The sequence below is a fragment of the Chaetura pelagica genome, unplaced genomic scaffold, assembly GCF_000747805.2.
Source record: "Chaetura pelagica isolate M959 unplaced genomic scaffold, ChaPel_1.0 scaffold8, whole genome shotgun sequence".
Lineage (NCBI taxonomy): Eukaryota > Metazoa > Chordata > Aves > Apodiformes > Apodidae > Chaetura > Chaetura pelagica.
In genome coordinates, this window is record NW_009954544.1 from 2,325,668 (window position 1) to 2,345,947 (window position 20,280).

General features: G+C 46.9%; 1 protein-coding gene across 1 annotated transcript in view; it reads left to right on the forward strand.

Moving 5' to 3' along the window:
* The window catches only part of FAM179A (family with sequence similarity 179, member A), a 28,326-nt gene that overhangs the window by 3,935 nt on the left and 4,111 nt on the right, over positions 1–20,280 (forward strand). Inside the window, exons 2-13 of the mRNA XM_010005005.1 lie at positions 374–1,021; positions 2,746–2,879; positions 3,856–3,990; positions 4,943–5,122; positions 7,148–7,309; positions 8,865–9,000; positions 10,601–10,706; positions 12,402–12,637; positions 13,761–13,919; positions 16,463–16,580; positions 17,457–17,560; positions 18,807–19,011. Coding sequence (XP_010003307.1) covers positions 374–1,021; positions 2,746–2,879; positions 3,856–3,990; positions 4,943–5,122; positions 7,148–7,309; positions 8,865–9,000; positions 10,601–10,706; positions 12,402–12,637; positions 13,761–13,919; positions 16,463–16,580; positions 17,457–17,560; positions 18,807–19,011 — 2,323 coding nt within the window. The remainder of the gene's footprint in view (positions 1–373; positions 1,022–2,745; positions 2,880–3,855; positions 3,991–4,942; positions 5,123–7,147; positions 7,310–8,864; positions 9,001–10,600; positions 10,707–12,401; positions 12,638–13,760; positions 13,920–16,462; positions 16,581–17,456; positions 17,561–18,806; positions 19,012–20,280) is intronic.

Below are 20,280 nucleotides of genomic sequence, written 5' to 3' on the forward strand. Positions count from 1 at the left end.
AGTCTGTTCCAGTGCTCTGTCACTCTCACAGTAAAAAAAATTTTTCGGATATTCACCTTGAACTTCCTATGCTCCAAATCCCACACTCCGCCGTGGGCAACTGCGGCGCGTGTGAATCGCCTCCTTTGTACCGTGTTCCCGTTCCCTTTTCAAGCAGGAGTGCGCGGTACCCCTGGGGTTGAGGTTTGGGGGGAGGTATCAACTATAAGCCTGAGGGGGAGGGACGAACCCCTCGAACTTCTTGTTGCTGAACACTTGCGATGCCCCTGGGTTGTCTCAGTCAGACCCGCGGGCCTTCTTCCCTCTGCTTGTCTGTTCTGGTGGCTTAATGAGGGTCTCAGCTTCCTGTGCTGCTCATGCTGTTTCCCCGTAGAGGAAGGAGCGTTCAACTTTACCCTGCAGAGCTGAGCTGGAGGCTCCCCGGGCAGCCGGGCTCCCCGGCGCAAGGGAACAACCAGCCTGTTCCCTTGCAGGTGGGCACAGCGGCTGAGAACTCGCTGCTTAGTGGCCGGGTTCCCTTTCTCGTCGTCTCCGAGTGTGTCCCTATGGACTGTGTCCCTATGGACTGTGCCCCTGCTGAGTGTGTCCCTATGGACTGTGTCCCTATGGACTGTGCCCCTGCCGAGTGTGTCCCTATGGACTGTGTCCCTATGGACTGTGTCCCTATGGACTGTGTCCCTATGGACTGTGCCCCTGCCGACTGTGTCCCTATGGACTGTGTCCCTATGGACTGTGTCCCTATGGACTGTGCCCCTGCCGAGTGTGTCCCTATGGACTGTGCCCCTATGGACTGTGTCCCTATGGACTGTGTCCCTATGGACTGTGCCCCTGCCAAGTGTGTCCCTATGGACTGTGTCCCTATGGACTGTGCCCCTGCCGAGTGTGTCCCTGCGTGCAGCTCTCAGGTGCTGCTGGGGTCCCTCGGGCCCTTAAAAGCTGCAGCCCCGCAGGTGAAAGGTGTTTCTTGCTTCTCACACTCGAGATTTGTTCAGAGAGCGGTTGCTGTGCAGCCCTGTTCATGGTGCGGGACGCTTTGCCCGCTGCGCTGGTGCAGCTGGGAGGGGGAGCCTGCTGCCTTCCTGGGGAGGGGGTCCCGCTTCACAAGTGGCCATCCCTGCCCCCAGCTTTGGAAACGCAGGGTCTGGAGCAGGAGAAATCCTTGTACCCTTGCAGGAGGCCTTGTGGTGGGGCTCTAAAGATCCTGGGGGGATGACAAGCTTAGCGACATGGAGCTGGGTTTCCAAAGTGAAGGACACTGTGTTTGTGGAGGAGGTTGGTGGACAAGCCCTGCCTTGTGCACTTTCCTTTCTCAGCAAGGGGCTGCTCCAGTGTGGGCTGGCAGGAGCCAGGCAGGGTGCTCTGGTGGAGGTTGCTCGGTGCAAGCCTGTGTGCCAGGAAACAATAAAGTCTGGGAGAAAGATTTGATGATTTTTCTATTTATCTTTTTCTCAAAAAAAGTGCTAAGAGCAGTACTGTGACTCTAGCAGAATAGATGTAAGATCAATAAAATGGACAACTACACTGGTCTCATCGGAGGATAATGCTCTTGCTTTTGCCTATCAGCCCTGCACCTCATGCTCCCCGTGCTTGTTACTCATAATGGAAAACTGCAGTACAAAACTCAGATCCCATGTTACAGCTGAATGAAACCGTTTCAGGTCATTGAGAATTCCCCTGCCTGATTCAGGATGCTCACTTGCAGTTTTCTTGGGTTTTTGCAGCCGTTTGTGGAAACCTGCTGTAGTTATGAGTTCTTAGAGCTGGTTTGTGCCTTCATAAAAGATGCGTGGAGCTGTGTGCAGGGCCCCACAAGGAGAGCACTGCTGGCCAGGGAACATACTGTGGTAGCCCTCTGGGATGGCTTCACACAGGAGTATGGTGTGGGAGCCCTCTCTCCCTGAGGCAGCTAAGAGGGAAGCACTGAGGGAGACGAGTCCACTATGTCTAAGGAAAATGCTTTTAGAAGAAACCAATGTGAGCTGAAAAACTGCTGGCGTAATATTTCAAGACATGGGCCACTGGTTGGACTTAATTTGAGGATATAGTAGTTCAAGGTGCTAATGGTGACTGCTTCTGTACCCAAGCCTTGCGTGCTGGGCATCTAGAGCTTTTCCTAGAGTCCATTGCAGCAGAAATCCCACGTACCATGAAGACCTACTCTCAGAAGACAAGCAGCTGCTGTGGTACTGATTGTGTGCCTCTCTGACTGCAGTTTGAACTTGTGTATATATACAGAGTGCATCTTACACAAAATAACCACGTCATTCTAAGTTTCCGAGTTTATCATTGTGCATCAGAATTACTCATGGATATGTCATAAAATCTTATTTACCCCTTTCTATGGAGAAAATCTTGCAGACTGCTGGAAAGTGCTAGAGGTAGGAGTTACACGCCAATCTCCAGTATTGTTAGCCTGGTGGCCCCCCCTTAAATACATTTGTATTCAATAGGATAAAACTTCTGCAGTGCTGAATTCAGTGGGAACAATTCCAACACGCTGCACTGGGTCCAGCAGCAGTGAGAGACCTGCAGTGCATGTGGGGGTCATGGGGAGAGCAGCTGCTGAGGTGGAGTTACGCTTCTGCCAACAGTCTTTTTGGCCTTCGTGGCCATTGGTGTTAACAGAATGTGGAAAATGCATACCTTAAATGCATTTTTATGTTGTTTTAACACCACCTGCCTTGAGCAGCTGGGCCAGAAACTGATGTCTGTCATGGGCACTAACAGTGTTCTTTTTCCATGCAGGTTTCCTGACGCTGGAGGGGAACCCACCGGCAGCTGCATCAGGCCCAGTGAGCAGCAGCACTTCGAGAAGACTCTCCTCTGCAAAGAGCCCATTGTCCCCCCAACCAGGGCAACACAAGATGATTTCACAGCAGGTAAAAGTGCTGCAACAGACTGGCAACTTGTTCAGGCAGGACTTGTAGCCCTGTTCCCACAGCCTTTGCCTGGAGGACGTTCGCCTGCAGCAGCAGCACTGGTGCCTGGGAAAGCTGCTTGGCATGGGGAGGCAGAGCATGTGCAAAACCTGTGTTCCAAGTGCTGATCATAAGCCTCTGGAGATGCTGGCAAGTGCAGCAGCTTATTCTTCATGCTGTACAGGCGAGAGCCCAGCCTTGGAGGCTGGGTAATGGGGAAGATACTGGCAAAGACAAGGGGCAGGGGAACACACTGTGTGTGATTTTGAATTTTTGGGAACAACCAAGGTCAGAAAGTTTTTGAGGCAGGACATTTTTCTGTTGGTTTTGGGTGACTGCAGTAAAGTAAGCAAGGAATAAACCCCTGTGGCAGTGAAGCAAACCAAAGGAGGAAATTTGGATGAACAATTTCCATCCTACAGATCCAGTAATGAATGAAGCTCACTGGATACTGGGACATCTTACGCACAGTGCAAACCTTGTAGTTACAACATCTGGTGATTGTGTCCTAGTCTTTTCTTTATTATGAAGACACCTTGTAGTTACAACATCTGGTGATTAATTGTGTCCTAGTCTTTTCTTTATTATGAAGAGAAAAAAACCACAACAACAAAACCCCACCCAAAACTGAGTGGGAATTACAGAAACAAAGGACTTTAAAACTAGCACTAGCTTTGGAAAGCATCTACTTATTAGACATTGTCAAATTCTGGAGACCAGGGTGGGTTGTCTACCCTGTGAAAGGAGAGGAAAGAGATCCTTTAGTGGTGGATGGGCAGCTTGCCACATCAGAATTTTTAAGATGTTCAGCTGTCAAAGTTCTGGAATGTAAGTGCATCAGTGTAGAACACAGTGAGGTGGAGAATGGCTGCCTGCGTTTTCCTCTCCATATCTAACACTGCAAATCTGAGTAATTTGTGCTGTCCTTATTTTAAAGTTAAGTGTCATGGTCCAGTTGCTGTCTACTGTGGGATCATTCCCAAATTCAGACCCAGATATGCAGCTCTCCAAGGTGGAAGCTTTGCTTTGGACCAGCAGTTTCGTGGCAGCAGTTGGACCACTGGAGAAGAAGGTGAGTATGGAAAGGGGTTGAATATGAAGTGTTGGCCTCAGCCAAATGAAAAAAAGATCCAAAACAAAATTCTGGGTGAAATGGCCCTTGTAGGTCAGTCCTCAGTGTCAGAGTACGTGGCTGACCAGAGAGCTGCAGATGCCCTTCTCCAGTGTGGCATCACATTTCTCTGTCATATGACTTCTCCATTATCAACTGTAGCCAAATCAATATTATTGCCATCCAGGACAGGAACTGTGGTTCAACTGGGCATAAATCAGGCCTGGTAATGAGATGTGAGGTCTGTATCCCTGCTATCGATGTGCCATGTTGACATAGGTAAATTCCCATTCCACAGGGAAGAAAATCCTGATTTAAGAAAGTTACTCCTTTTTTTACTGCTTGGCTATCATATGATTTTATCATCTGGGAAGCCATTTAAGGAATTACTAGTTCTCTTGGGTTTTAACAGTTCTGTTGGAGAGTATTTTAGAAGGAGCTGCACTGTGCTATTCCCATTAAGAAAATCAGTTTTTAGTGAGGCTGCCCAGAAGAGGGACTGATTTGCTACAATTTGGAATGAAACCCCTTGGGAAAAATTATTTCTAGATTCAAGAACACAATTGTGGTTTCCTTGACACTCCAGCAATCAAAGATTTTCTTCAAATGCCCTCTAAAATATTCCAGCAAAGAGGAAGAAATGTTGATTCTTATCTCTACAAAGGCTATTAAATATAGCTATTAAAAACCAGGAGTTATTTTAGTAACTGGGAAATGAGGGTGTTGTAAGAACCTTTTTGGCAGGGGCAATCTCCATCTCTCTGCTCTTCTCTATCAAACACACCTGCTCACCAGAAGCCAAGGGCTGATTCCTTTATCATGCAGTAGGTGTGAGTCTGATGGATTCCTGCTGCCAGCACAGAATGGTAGTACCTTCTTTTCTTCCACATAATCTGTATCTGTGTCTTACCAGAGTCCCCAACTCTGGAACCTGTCTTGCCTGTAATTCAACATTGTGTTGTTGGTGACATGAGGTTTGCTGGACCTTTGTGTAAATCCGTGTCCCCACTAACAGGCCTCCCACTCAGCCAGGCTGAGGAGATGGATCATCTTGTGAGGCCTCACCTTCCCAGTGACGATGACTTGAAGGACAGCAATTGAAAGGTAAGGATTAAAGACAGGGGTGAACAGGCTTTTCCTTTTCAGTGACAGTTCAGTGCTCGGCATAAAATGTCACTGATATTCATAATCTTCTTCCCTTGGGGAGTGGATTCTCTTTGGAATACATTTGACAGCTACAGAGCAATTGCTTGAGCATTTTCATTGGTGCAGGAGTCACTGGTTGGGAGTTGGTGCTAAGGTTATTTAAGAGGCATTCTTTAGGTACGAAGGCCAATTTGGAACAGAACAAGTTACACACCAGTGAATGTGTGCAAAGTGCATGCTTGGAAGCACAGAAGCAAAGATTATGGTGTTGAGTGTAAGCAAGGCTGCAAAATAAAATGGGAGATCTTGCTTTTCCTTGGTTACCTTTCTTGCTGTATCTCAGAGCCCTCTCATTCTTGATTCTTCTATTCATTAAGACCAGTGATTCTCAAACTTGTTTTTGCATGACTCCTTTTTTGGACTCGTCTTCTCAGAGAGCACCTGAGTCCTTCAGAAGCAAGGATGTGAGAAGCAGGTGCCAGTACTAGCCCCGAGTGTTCAGAAACAGCAAATTATCTCTCCTTGCTGGTTGTTGCAGATGGGTTTTCTTCCCCTGGCCTGCCCAGTAGGAACGGAACTGCCTGTTCACTGGTAATTTGTGAGCTCTTAATAGGTCTTGGAGCACTCTTATGACTGTTGGTTCAAGGAGGGCTTCCTGATGTAGATTGGGAAACAGTGTATTAGACCAGTGGAAGGTTATGTTACACACAACTGGGTGGACTGTATGCTAAGGTGAGGAAAGGGGGAATTGTTCTGAAACTACTGGGATATATATGGAGCTAGTCATAAAGACTATGATAAGTCTGCTACTGTGTTCCTGAGTAAGTGTGTTGTATTGTTTGTGTATCTCTCTTTATACTCTGATGTATTTTCCTTGCAACTAGATCCATGTTATCTTGTCAACGTCAGTTTGGAAGAAAATACTCCAGAAGCAAATAAATGTGATGGAACTTTTGCATAGAGAGAAAGAAAAGCCCTTTCTGCTCCCTAGGCAGAGTATTGACCCTGAGGTTGCAGGCACAGAAAGTAAGTGGTTACTATAGATGTGGGCCTTTTTGTTCACTTGCTTGCCATTTGCATAGTGTTGCAAACATACATGACATCAGATTGGAAGACTGTATGAGAGTGGAAGTTCACATACGATTTATCTATGCTTTCCAAAGAAGAATACAGAAGCATGAAGCATCTTGCCCATGGCCCACACTGAGTCAATTAGGGAATCTCACCTTCCCCTATGAAGTCTTTCAGACTGGATAATTCTGTCTTGCAAAGTACAATGGACCTTCAGACTCCCAGATTGAGAGTAGCCTCCAAGAAGGGTGAATGGGTGAGTCCAAAAGAATGCTTTTCAACCCAGGTGCAACTTGGAAGAAACAAAACTAAACTTAATTTCTAATGAGTGAGATCTTTTGCAGTTTTATGTAACAGGACAGATCTTGTTCATGTGACAGGACATGATCCTGCTCAGACCACTCCCTGCTGAGGAGCCCACATTGCAGAGCTGGGCTGGAGCCCTTCACCACTGCTTGTGTTTTACCCACGCAAGCAAGAAGTGTCACTGACTGAATTGCAGCTGATGGACTCTGATTTTCCTGCTGCCTGGGCTCCCACAAGTGCAGTGGCAGTGAACTTCAGAGGCAGCAGTCAGTCCAAAGGCATGGGACAAGGTTATCTGCTCTTTTGCTATTATTTTGTGAAGTACTGGTGAGCAGTCCCCAAAATGAAACTTCACTATCCAGGCTCTGAAACAGAAAAGCAAAAGAAAAGCAGTGCTGAGTTTTCTTCTTTTCTTAGGGAAAGCATCACTGCATTCTGTGATTATTGTCCCATGCTAGTGTGCAACTTTTATACTTGGAGTTGTTTGGGACAACAAAGGGATGTTGCCCCACTTGAGCAAGATTTCTAGCCCTTTCCAAGCCCATAGGGTGGTCTTCACACTCTCCACTCAGAAGATCCTTTTCAGTCTCTGCAGGTGTTGGCCCACTGCCTGTCAAAGGGACAGTTTCCACGTTTCCCAGAATAACCAATGCACGCAGAGAGAATGCTGGTACTGCCTTGAGGAGACAGGTCAACAGGCCCTCACTGCCCAGCCTCCCTATCACCAAGCAAGGTGGCAGCTTCCCACACAACTCAGGTGAGCCCAATCTGCTGCAGTCCCTGCACCAGCTCTTTCCTTGCACAAGGAGGACAAACTGCCTCATTCCTCAGCCACAGGTAGGCTCTTGTGTCCAAAGCCTCTCCTGAGGATTGAGAGCAAACCTGCTTTGGATCCACTCCAGCTTGATGATACTGGAGCAACTGGTGCTTATAGATTCATTGGAAAGTTTAGCTAAACAAAGTACTGGTAAAGCCTTGAGCTCTAGCTTTTGCTCGTACTGATAGTCCAAAATACAGCACTGGTGCTGGAAAGTGACCTGATGTTCATGAAAACAGGCACTGTCAGATTTGGAGGGTCAGGTATCACTGTTCCCTGGTGGTTGCTTGTGCATTCTTCTGAGCCCAGCAGTACTCAGTGTTCAGGCTTGGTAGCCACTGGTAACAGTTGGAGGTGTTTCCTCAGAAAGTTTCCTGGTACAGCTATTCTTGGTGCTCCAGGTGACAGGGATGTGATGGTATGTGCTGATCTCAAGAGCTTACTCCTGGGTGTCACAGTTTGACTCAGGTCCGACAACAACGCTCTCAATCCCCCCTCCCCCCAACCCAGGTAGGGAAGGAGAGAGAAAAAAAAAGAGAGAGACTTGGCTGGATTGAAAACTAAACTACACAGCTTTAATTAAAACACTAATGAATTATACAAGAAAATATATACAATTATATACAAATATATTCAGGAATGGGCAAAAAACCTCTCGCCTCCCCCCACCCCAGCAACTCCCACAGCACTTCCCTGAACTGGGAAGAGTCCCGAGGAATCCCAGAGCTGCTGCTGGAACAGAGCAGAGAGTTATGGGGGTCAGGAGAGATCAAGTCTGAGGATCGACGGTGATGGATGAACAGAGTCCTCCCTGGACGCTGGCCATGGACGGAAGAGAAGGGGGAAAGAAGGAGGAAGTTGTCTTCTGTGATCTCTGACCTTCCTCTGAGCTTACGTAGATATATGGAATGGAATATCTTTGGCCAATTTTGCTGTCTGTCTAACTCAGCCTCCTACGGGGGGGTCACAGATCTCCCCACAGTGTCTGAGCCGGCAGAGTGCAGGTGCGGCCTTGAAGCCTCAGTAGTTAGAAAAACATTCCTCTGTCTTATCAGCCTAGCAGAACACACTGTTGCTAGTTACAAGAAAGCTTACTGAAGGAAAAAAAAATCAGTAAAAAGAAAAATTGGCTTCATCCTGGCTCAAACCAGGACACTGGGTTAGCAAGTCCTGCTGGGTGGCACTGGCTCTGAGTGTGAGGTGAGGCCTGTGGCACTGAATTGGCAAGCTGGCTGTGGTACCTAAATGCACTTGGGAGCTGGCTCTGTGTGCCCAGTTTTCAGGTTTATGCAAGAAGCAGGCGTCCAGCTGGGGGTGACTGGGAGGTGTCAGGGTGCTGGGGAAAGCAACGAGCCAGACAGCAGCAAAGTCTCTGGACCAATGCTGGTTTGCACCCATGTGTAATCCTGGCTGGGAGATGGGGTTGCAGTCTGCTCAGTGGTGGGGTGCCTTGCCCCAGGGTGTGTGGTGCTGATAGCTGGCCCTCTCCTTGCAGTGAACTCGCTGATGGCCACTGCTCTGGACTCCCTGGAATGTGGAGAGGAGATGGGGGGTGGAGACACCTGGGGAACCAGACCCAGGCCCCAGCAGATGCTGCTTGCCACGCTCACGTTGCTCAGCAGTGACGACTGGTAAGAAGCCCCCTGCTCACTCTTCCTGCCTTTCAGTGTAACAGTAAATTAGAAACTTTTTTTTTTTTCTAGTGCCACTGAGCCCAGACATCCCAGATGTCCACAGGTAGCTCATGAAGCCACTCCAGAACAGTCACAGTGTAAAGATGCAAGAGCAGCCTTTTTTTTTTTTCCTGCAGTGCTACAGCAGCTGCAGTTCCATGCTGCTTCCCAGCTTTGCTCTCTGCTCCACGTACCTGCAAGTGAAGTCTTAAAAGGAAGAGAGGAAGTTGTGGAAGGAGATGATTTGCTGGCTGAAGCCAGAGGCAGGTCTTGAGTTTAGAGATTTGGGGGCCTCAGGTCACTGGCCCAGGTGGGGCTGCGTAAGGATTTATCTCTGGTCCCACTGCTGGATGCAGGGGCAGGGCCTCCCTGTGGCCATTGGCATGAGAGTCTTGGGAGCACCTGTGGGGAGTTCCTATTTCTGAGAAACAGCTGAGACATGGTGCAGAGTTGCTCAGCCTGTCATTTCTCCTGAAGGGCTCATGGCAGAAGCCAAGGAAAAAAAAACCTTTTAGGAATCTGGAACTTTTAGAACTCAGCATTTTCCTCCTCACTGCTTAATATGGGCCAGAGATGTTTTGTTGATAATTATGGTGTGTCCTGAAATTAGACACAGCCTGGAGGAGGCTGTACACCCTTCAGCTGCTGTTAGTTGTCTTTTTGCTCTCTGGGTCTGCAGACACTCACTATGGCTCTTTAGCACTGGGATAACCATGAAAAATCTTCCCGTGATCCATTTCCTTGTGTGACTGTGTTGTTTTGCCCCTCTTCCCTTTCTCTTCCCCATTCCTGTTTGGTGCCCTGTGAGGTACAGAGAGCTGCTGCAGGTGTGGGGGTCTGGGTTGCACTCAGGGAGCCCCGTGGGTATGGATCCCCAGTCCAGCCCTGCATCCCTCGTGAACCAGTGGCTGCATCATGTGCCTTCATGTAGCTCAGGTTCTTCACAAAGCAAGCTGCATGGGGTGGGTATTTACTACTTTCAAATAGCATGTTGCTGTTGTGGGTGTTGCTTTAAGTATGGGTTTTCTGGAAAATCCAGCATTTTGTTCTTGCCCAGGTGTGGAATCTTAGGACACAGTGGCTTTTTTTTTCTGGGGTTTGGGCACATACAACACGACTAGATGTCAGTGCAAACTCAGTTATGGAGTGGCAGTGAAGACTCATTGCTGAACGGCCTTCCAGGGGTTGTGGAGAGGGAAAATTACCCAGTAACAGCCAGTCAGGACTGCATCTCAGGTTACAGGGAGGGTGCAAGAGACAGAAACATGGCACAGTGTCCCAGCTTCGAGGAAGCAGCAACATGAGGACTTCATGTGCCAGGGATTTCAGGAGCACTGTCTTGTTTAAAGATACAGATGAACACATCCACTCTGAAACCATCTGTGTACCTTCTGGATTTATGTACACTTTTGACTGTCACAGCACCCTGTAGCAACGAGTTCTGTGATTTAATCAAGTGCTGTATGGGAAGCACCTCCCTTTGCTTGTTTGAGCTGCCACCCTGCTCAGTTCAGAGGGTGCTGAGAAATATCAGTCTGTTTTGGTAATTGCCTTTCAGGGAGCAGCAGGTGAAGGGACTCTTTGACATCAGATGCCTGGCTAACTGCCACTCAGAAGTCCTTCTGTCTAGACTTCATGATGTTTCCATCGCAATTACCAAAGAGGTAAGAACATTGTGTTGAATTTTGTCCCATGTACTCTGTACACAGGGCACAGGGTAGATGCATGCTTGTTTATTTGTATGTGTGCTCGGTGTCTTTCTTTGTTACTGTTGTTGGTCCTCATCTTTCTAATAGCTTTGTCACTTCTCTGTGTGATCTGTTTGTACATAAGGCTGTGTTTACTGGAATGTAGGACATCTGTTATTCTCCTCTTCGAGGTAGGTGTCGTTATAATGCAACATATAAATGCAGAAACTGAGACAGAAGTTAAGTGATTTGCCACTGCCCAAATCTCTGCCCAAGCTGTAATTGAACACTGCAGCTTTTTCTCCCAGGTTCCTCCCACTTCTTCCTCCTCAGCATCCTGAAGGATTGACTGCAAGTATTTGTTTTCCAGTGTTTCCTGATGATATCTTGCCTTTCTGTGTTTATTTTTGGTAATTTGCCCTTTCCATTGATCTGTTGCCTCTGTGCACAGGTGAAATTTTGCACTGCAATCACCAGGTGGTTGGAGAACCTGTGTGGGGTTTGCAGGGCTCAACCTGAGCTCCTTTATAACATCTGTGGCTGTATTTCCAGCTAGGCATTTGTCTGTGGCCTGAACCAGCTGCCTTGTCCTCTTACTACGTGATTGCCAAACATAATACATTTTCTTCTGCTTGCGGAAGACAGTAAGACTTAACCCATTTCTATTGAAATCAGTCCTTTTAGCCCATACTTAATGGCAGTAGAGGCTTGAATGCTGCTTGTGGTGTTGGACACCTCAACCCTTTCTGCTTAGATATGCAGGACTCAGATTCTCCTGCTCTGAGGTCAGGGTTAGGAGGAGAAGCCCTTTCAACTTAGCTTGTCTAATGTTTGTATTATTTTTAAAATTCTGAGGAAACTTCTTCCTCTCTGTTACACCCTCATGTGCAGAGACATCTTTCAGCTTTCATTTCACCCCAGTCCCAGATTTTGTTTTCACAAGCACTTCTAGCACTTGTGTTGTTCATTTCTATTAACAGGCACAACTAAATCTGGCAGAAAGCAGCACTGCCCTGTCCTTCAAATTACCTTTCAAATCAAGCTTCTGAGGCTCAGGTTCCTTACCCACATGGGAGGCTTCTTCCTTACCCACATGGGAGAGGCTTTTGCAATCGGGGATCACTCCAAAGCAGCACTAGATGCTGTAAAACCCCACAGATTGCAGCTGTAATTGCATGTGATCTTCAGGATCCTTGAGTACCTTGAGGCCACCAGTTGGGGTTCTCCTGAGTCGACGAGTCCCTGCTGTGAATTAGTCTGTGGACTGGAGCCCATGTCTTCCTTTTTCTGCCTGAGTGCTCATACTGCCAGTGCTGCCTTTTTGGACAGGAGGAAAGTACTTGTTTTCCTCTATTTTGTCTTTAAGATTTGTGCCTTTTTAACTTAGAAAGCTTGCTTTAATTTGTTTGTTCTCAACAAAAGGGCCTAAAATCAAAGCAGTGCAAATTCTGGGCGAAGTAGCACCCTTTGTTCTGGGTGGAGCAGCGCTTAGGCTTGCAGTCTTGTTGAAGTTGTGTAAGTGGGCCCGAGTGAGTGTGTCTCTGTGCTTGTGGTCTTCTGCTCTAACCGTGCCCTTATTTTCCACCTGGACACAGTGAGAAGTCATGTCCTTTCCTGGGACTTTAGGGGAACCGATTAAAAAAAAATGTGTTTCCCTCGTGACTTGCACAGGTGAGCAACCTCCGCTCGAAGGTGTCCCGCTCTGCAGTCGTCACTCTGGGAGAGCTCTTCAGGACCTTGAAGCACCACATGGACCACGAGGTGGCTGGGATTGCTTCTGTCTTGCTGCAGAAGACGGGGGAGTCCAGCGAGTTCATTCGGGAAGCAGCCAGTCAGTCCCTGGGAACGATGGTGGCGAATGTGACTCCGGCAAGAGCGATGGCTGCTCTCATGGCTACGGGAGTCTGGTATGTCATCCTCCTTGTAGTGACACCCTTCTCCTTAAATTGTGTGGGTAGGGGGAAGGAACGGGAGGCAGAAGGGGAATGATGGGAGGGAAGGGTCCTTTCTTCTGCATTTTCTCTGAACTCAGTGATTAGATTCTCTCATCAGCTTCACTCCCTTCCTCGTTATCTGCCTCTGCCCTGCTCCAGCCTGTTTGTTCTCACAGGCTGTCAACACTGCCTAGACGTGGTGGATGATGGGGAAGCAAAACTTCCTGCAAAGGGTGGTGATACAGCCTTGTGGCTTTGCAGGAAGAGGGACAATGGGATTCCAGCAGTGAGCACCCTTAGATATTTCTGTGCTAACCACAGAAGCACTAGGAAAAAACAGGCATCATCATGATGCCATTAACTTGAGAAATAAGGAGGATAATTGCTGGGATACAGAGCATGTGGAGAATAACCCACTGTGTGTGGCACAGCCTGCTCAGCATATTAGCTTTGGGATTGTGAGCTACTTTACAGGTGCCTTCATGGCCAGCTGCCATGGGATGGCTGAAGCCTGAAAGTTTTAGGGCTGTGCTAGATGGTTGCAAAGAGGCTTCCTCTGGAAAGAACAGCCTGGCTAAAACAAATGCTACCCTTTCCTCTGCTTTTAAAAAGGGTAAGACATTCAAACGTACCTCTTGCCAAACCTCAAGGAACAAACTGGCTGCTTAGCTGGATATTCTATATCTTCATGCCCCACAGGGTTTTTTCTCCAATTTGTGTTTTTCAAGGGATTGCAACTTTGGAGATAAATGGGTGAAATTAGCCCCAGTCCTGCTGCAGTGCTGTCTGTGTAGTGGGAGCCCTGTGACGAGTGAGCATGAATTGTCTTTCCCTCTTTCTCAGAGTTAATGTTGGGAAAGAAGCCGAGTATCAAGCAGTCCAGGGAGATTAAGTTCTTCCCTCTCCCTTGCACATAGCCCCTCTGTACAAAGCCAATTTTGCGCTTATCTGAGCGCAGAGTCTTCTACCAGTGGCTAAAATTGCAGTGAGATGCCACACCTCTTTGCCCCAGCAATGACAGGGACCTTGGCTATGGCCAAGGCCTGTGCTTCTGGCCCTGCTTTCCTTGTGCCTCAGTGTTTGCTCTCGTTTCCAGGCACAGCAACGTCCTGGTGCGGAAATGCGCGGCCAAACACCTGTTGACCTTGGTGGAGCAAGTTGGAGCCGAGAAGCTCCTGTCAGGTACACGCGACAGGACCCAGCTCCTGGTGCACACGCTGGTGAGGCTTGCTCAGGACTGTCACCAGGACACAAGGTGATGATCTTCATTCTGCCTCCTTAAATTTAAAACCTGATTGATACCTGGCTATAAGTGATGCAACCACAGAAGTGTGGAAGGGGAAGTAAATGTTAAGAAAGTTACTTCACAGTGTGTCATAGACTCGTCAGGGTTGAAGTGACTTCTGAAGATCCTCTAGTCCAACCCCCCTGCTAGAGCAGGATCACCTGCAGTAGATCACACAGGAACACATCCAGATAGGTTTTGAATGTCTCCAGAGAAGGAAACTTCACCTCCTCTCTGGGCAGCCTGTTCCAGTGCTCTGTTACCCTCATAGGAAAGAAGTTTTTCCTTAAGTTTAGCTTGAACCTCCTGTGCTCCAGCCTGTGCCCGTTGTCCCTTGTCCTGTCATTGGATGCTGCTGAAAAGAGACTGGACCCATCCTCCTGACATCCACCCTTTACATATTTATAAGGGTTCATGAGATCCCCCCTCGGTCTCCTCCAGGCTGAGCAGCCCCAGCTCTCTCAGCCTTTGCTCACAGGGCAGATGCTCCATTCCCCTAACCATCTTTGTGGCTCTGTGCTGGAAGTTTTCCAGTAGTTCTTTATCCTTCATGAACTGCAGAGCCCAGAGTTGGACACAGTATTCGACTGAGGCCACACCATGGCAGAGCAGAGCAGGAAGATAACCTCCCTTGACCTCCTGGCTACATTCTTCTTAAGGCACCCCAGGATGCCATTGGCCTCCTCTTCCCCAGATACAGTACTTGCCCTTGTTCAATTCCATTATGTGTCTCCCTGCCCAATTCTGCAACCTGTGGAAGAAACGCTGGATGTCACCACAGTCCTCTGGTGTGTCCAGCCCCCCTCTCAGTTTTATATACTTACTAATGGTACACCCCATCCCTTCATCCAGGTCATTAATGAATATATTGAACAGGGCTGGACCCAGTACCAACCCCTGGAGAACCCCACTAGGTACAGGTCTCCAACTAGACTCTGCCTCACTATTAGTTCTCAGTCTATCTCACTGCCTACCATCTAGTAGAGCCTTCCTGAATTTGGCTGTGATGACATTGTAGGAGACAGTGTCAAAGCCTTGCTGAAATCAAGGTAGACTAAATCCACTGCCCTCCCCTCATCTATCCATCCAGTTATGTGATCATAGAGGGCTATCAGATCGGTCAAGCATGACTTCCCCTTGATGAATCCATGCTGACTACTTCTGATGACCTTTTCCTGAACATGTTTTGAGATGGCACTGAGAACAAGCTGTTCCATCACCCTTCCAGGGATGGAGGTGAGGTTGACTGGTCTGCAGTTACCTGAGTCCTCTGTCTTGCTCTTTCTGAAGACTGGAGTGACATTGGCTTTCCTCTGGTCCTCAGGTACCTCTCCTGTTCTCCATCAAAGATGATGGAATATGGTCCAGCAATGACTTCTGCTAGGTCCCTCAGCACTCTTGGGTGCATCCCATCAGGGCCCATGGTTTTGTGGATGTGCAGTTTACTTAGTTGGTCTCTAACCCAGTCCTCTTCAACCAAGGCAAAGTCTTCTTTTTGCCCCATGCTGACTTTTTTGTTTCAATTCCCTTCCCCCATGTGGGCTTCCCTGCACTGGAGGTGGTCTCCTTGGTGAGGAGAATGCTATGGATAACGTTGTCTAAGGAAATCACTACTAGGTAACATGAGGTTGTCCAGCAGGAAGGACCACTGACAGATTCCTATGACTTGAATTAATCTTTATTAGATGAATGGAGTTCAGATTAGTCAGTGAAACAATTTTGTTTGATTTTTATGCACACAATGCAAAGCTGAAGTCTTGGACACTGTTCATCGCTGAATGGTCCTGAGCATTTATTTCTGGTAAGACTGAGACTTGTAAAAAAAGTCTGGCTGTTTTCAACCGATGCATTCAGTCTTTCTAAATCACTTCTGCAGACTGAGTTTCCTGAAGTAGTCACAAATTTTTCTTCCCAGTCTTTGTATATTATCTGTGCTGAATGACCTCCGGCTTTCCTCTGGAAGATAGATGCAGTTTAATCATAGCAGAACCAAAGCAAACAAAACCCACCTCACTTTGATTATTAATTTAAATTCTGATTAAGAGGTGGAAAGAACACATGAGCAACTAGCTGCCTATGTGTATACATGTAGTGCAGAATAATGGTGAGCATGAGGTGATTTGTCCTAGATTCTCTGCCAGTTAAAGAAAGGTAAATTCTTGTGCAGGATACTGCAAATAGGCTATGACAGCAAAGCAGGAGGCGTGCTTTGCTCATCCCATGTGATCTTGCAATCCAATAGAAGCGTTCCCAGAATTTCAGAGTGGAATTGTATTTTTCTGTTGCCCTGTATTCTCATGTCTCTTGTGTTCAGTTGGCTGCCTTGTGCAGTGGCAGTACATGGAATTAAATCTCTGCTGGATAGGTAATACCTTCTCAAGAAGATAGTACACACGAGGAGTTTAAAATATCAGCTCATTTTATTAACAGTTTTCCTTTGTTCATTCACAAGGGAGCCTAGATAGTAAGTCTGCAGAAAAAGCATTCATTCATTTCTCTCTTTCCTGTGCTAGGTGTTACGGACGGAAGATGCTGCATGTACTGATGAATCATCCAAAATTTGATAGGTATTTGAAACAATCCGGACTGTCACGTGACTTGGAAGATATTATGGCAACAATTAAGAAGAGAGTGAGTGTTTGGCAGGAGAAATGTCTCCTTTATGCAAGTACTGAGATGGCTAATATGAGTTTAAACATACCTATCTATCTCACTCTTACCGTTTTGCTCCTGGAAGTGCTCCTGGGTTGGTGCTTTGCCTGTTTATTTCCATACAGTAAAGGAACTAGTATGGTTAGAAATAAAGCAGCCACAAACAGGAAAGAGAAGTATGAGAAAATTTTACCTTCAAGCATAAAATAACACACCATCCTCACTCTTCCTGCTCAGTAAAGCAAGGAAAGGAATATAGTGCTTCTGAAGATAAAAGAGTCATTGTAACAAGTAGTAGTGCCGAGAAAATTTTCAAATATATGAAAGATGCACAAGGCAATAATAATTAATACACATACTGGGAATACTGCCCTGCTGTCATGCACTGTGGAGCTGGAAGAAGCTCTGTGAATCCAGCATCCAGCATTCATTCCTCTCCACTTACATTCAAGAAAGGAATGTGCCCTTGAGCAGAAGAAGGGAGAGTGTTTGTGAACCAAGTCAACTCCCAGTACGGTGGGCCAAGCTCCTGAGATGCAAAAGTTTCCTATTGTTCTTTTTAAGAAGACTTGTTGCCTACCTGTTTGCATTATTCCCATTTGTGCTCAAGACTTAATGAATTCAGGATTTTATACTGCTGCCCATTATGATAGCAACCTGCTTTGGGTTATTGAAAACAAATAGCAGACTGAAGCTTCTCCACTGAAGCTCTGGTCTGTCTCCCTCTCAAAGTTATGAAATGTTTTCCTAGGGTTTTTTTGGTAGCAGTGATCCTGGTTACAACTTGGGTTTTAAACAAGTAATTTCCTATTTGATTTTCTATAGATTCATGGTTTTTTTTATATCTACTTGCAGGGAATAGAAGACCATAAAGGTGAACCTCCAGCTGGCAGAGACCCCAAGGAGTCTAAGAACAGGAACTCGAAGACATCCCAGGACAAGTTGCCTCCTATTGGAGGGTACTGAGCATTTCTGTGATAAAAAATTGGCTCCATTGGGCTGAATACAACTTCTTTGGGGGGTTTTCCACACAAATTGAGAGAGAGGAAGAGACAACCACCAGTTGCAGCTTGGGAGGTCCAATGCAGTGGCAAGGACAGTGTTGTGGAGGCTGGGAAAGGGTCATGTCTCTGCTGTTTGACTCAGGAAAAGTAATTTCACTCAGGGTATTCGTATCTGAGTGGAGTCTTTTTTAGATGAGTGGTTTGAAGAGAAGTCCCAGTCTAGAAACAAGATGCCATTCCCCAACATAGCACTTCCCATGCATGTGGTTTGGCCTGGCTGAGTCATTGCTTTCTGACCCTCAGACAGTACCAGCAAGACAACTTCTGAGCAGTTCTCATCAACAGATAGTTCAACATGGACTTTTTCTGTAGCTATTCATGTTACTCAGACCTGTTACTGGCTGGTTGATGGACAGCATGCTTTTTTTCCCCTGTGCTGCAATCAGCCTTCGAGCAAGGAATATGGTCCCTTCTGTCTCCCCATGCCAATGGGAGAGCTACTTGTACCTGTTCTCCCCTGATAACACAGGATATGTTTAGCTGTGTTGCACTCAGCAATGGCAGGAATGTGACCACATGCCTCATTATCATAGTTAGGTTCTCCCTATCCTTACAGCAGAGAAAGACTGATCTAATAAGATGGTTCCCATTGGGTTTGTTAATCTGTGGATCCAGTCTCCAGGGAAACAATGTGAGCATAGTAGTGGGGTGCCTGGCTTCTGTTTTTATCTCTGTTACTCATCCTCTGGATCCTTTCAGATATGCCTCTTAATATCTCTGGGTAGGATTAATCTCTTCAGATATATCTGAGCTCTTCATCCAGATTCAGATGTGTCCAGAGTAATTAATTTCCTTATAATGCAGACACCTCCTATAAGACAGGCATATAAACTTTCAAGTAGGGCCTGTTTTCCCCCACCAAAGGATGCTAGATGAGTATCTAAGATGTCTGCAGACAGATGAGATTAAACCCTTCCTCAGTGCCTTGGGTTTCCTGACTAAGCACTAGCAATAATGTTACTTGCAGGTTGTCTCCTGTAACGACTGCCATGAGATGTTTTTCAGATCAGGATCTAAGTTGTTTTTCAGATCAGGATGTAGCTGAAATCACATGATTAGGAAGTCTCCTTGAGACGTCTTCTTCACAATTATTTGAAGACATTATCACCAAAAGACCTTACCTTGTATTTATTATTTACAGCTTGAAGCCTGGCCCTGATGTACTCGCCCTGCCCCCTCAGAAAGTCCCTCGCACCCCAGTTCACACTGTGGAAGTGACTGAACAGCTCCTGGAGCTTAATGGCCTCCTGACAGCCCGGGAGTTTCAGTCAAGGATGAAGGGGCTGGAGCTCCTCCTGGATCACTGCAAAAGCAGCCCCCAGTTCATTTCCACTAATGTTGTCCAGGTATTGCTCCTTTCCCGTTAGCTCCCTCCCCAAGACTGTACCAGTAAAGTTAACTCGGTTTGTCTTGGCACTACTTACTAGTCATTTGGGACAGGCTGGTCCCTTCTTACCCAAAACATTTAATCTAACTCCAGGCTTCAGGGAAAGTAATTTCAGTCCAGATACATGTCTCTAGCAGGGATCTGTCAGTGCTGTTCATGAGATGACGGTAAAATGTGCTGTTGCTGTAGCTTCTATTGACTCCTACCAGTTAGGTAGAAAGAAAGGAAATCCAGCCACTGAAAGCTTGGCAATTATTCTCTAGAAGAAAAATAGGTTGGGAGGGGGGGAGAAGTATCAGGCTGGGTTGATTTTTTTTTTAGAGACTTTTTTTTTTCCAAGGATGCTCCTGTAAACTTCATCTTGTCTCGTCCAGACAAAACTGCCTATTCCTTTCTGTCCTTATCTCTTTCCTGCTTGGGAAAGACTTCTCACCCTTCCTGGAGGTCCCCTTTGGAAAGGGGAGGAAAATGGGTTGAGACAGATCTTTTCTCCTCCCAGCAGCTGCTGTTTTTTCTGGAAAATGGGGCCTAGTAATGTGTCTGCTGAGGGACCGAACCTGCTCTCATGACAACTGCACAGCACATTAAACTTAAGTCTGCCTCTTAGCCAGACACATGGTCTGGATCCTGAAGAGTTCATGAGAGCCCTGCACTCCTCCAGATGCAGGTTTTGAAATGGATAAAACAAAACTTGGATCTCGCCCAGCCAAAGTTCTGACAATCAAAACTACCCTTGGTACTTGGAAGCCCCATCCCTGGAGGTGTTCACGGCCAGGTCGGATGGGGCTCTGAGCAACCTGATCTACTGGGAGGTGTCCCTGCCCATGCAGGGGGGTTGGAACTAGATGATCTTTAAGATCCCTTCCAACTCAAACCATTCTGTGATATTCTATGATATGATATTCTACTTGGGACAACTTTATGGAAAATGGGCGTATTAAATACATGTTTCCATACCTTTGTACCAAAGATCCTATTTTGCATTATTAAAATGAGATCAATTTAATGATTTATAGGTAAAGAGAAACGCCATATGAACTAGCCCGTCCCCACTCAAACCTCTCAATGAAACGTGAAAATCTTTTCAGCCAGCATGAGGTTGTGCAGCTGCTGCAAGGATTAGCCTGCTGGCAAACAGTGCAATTGTCCTGGCAAAGGCAAGACCTGACAGGAAGGATTAATCCATCTTTATCTTTGGTGGGTATTGGTTTCTACATCCCTTCTTGAA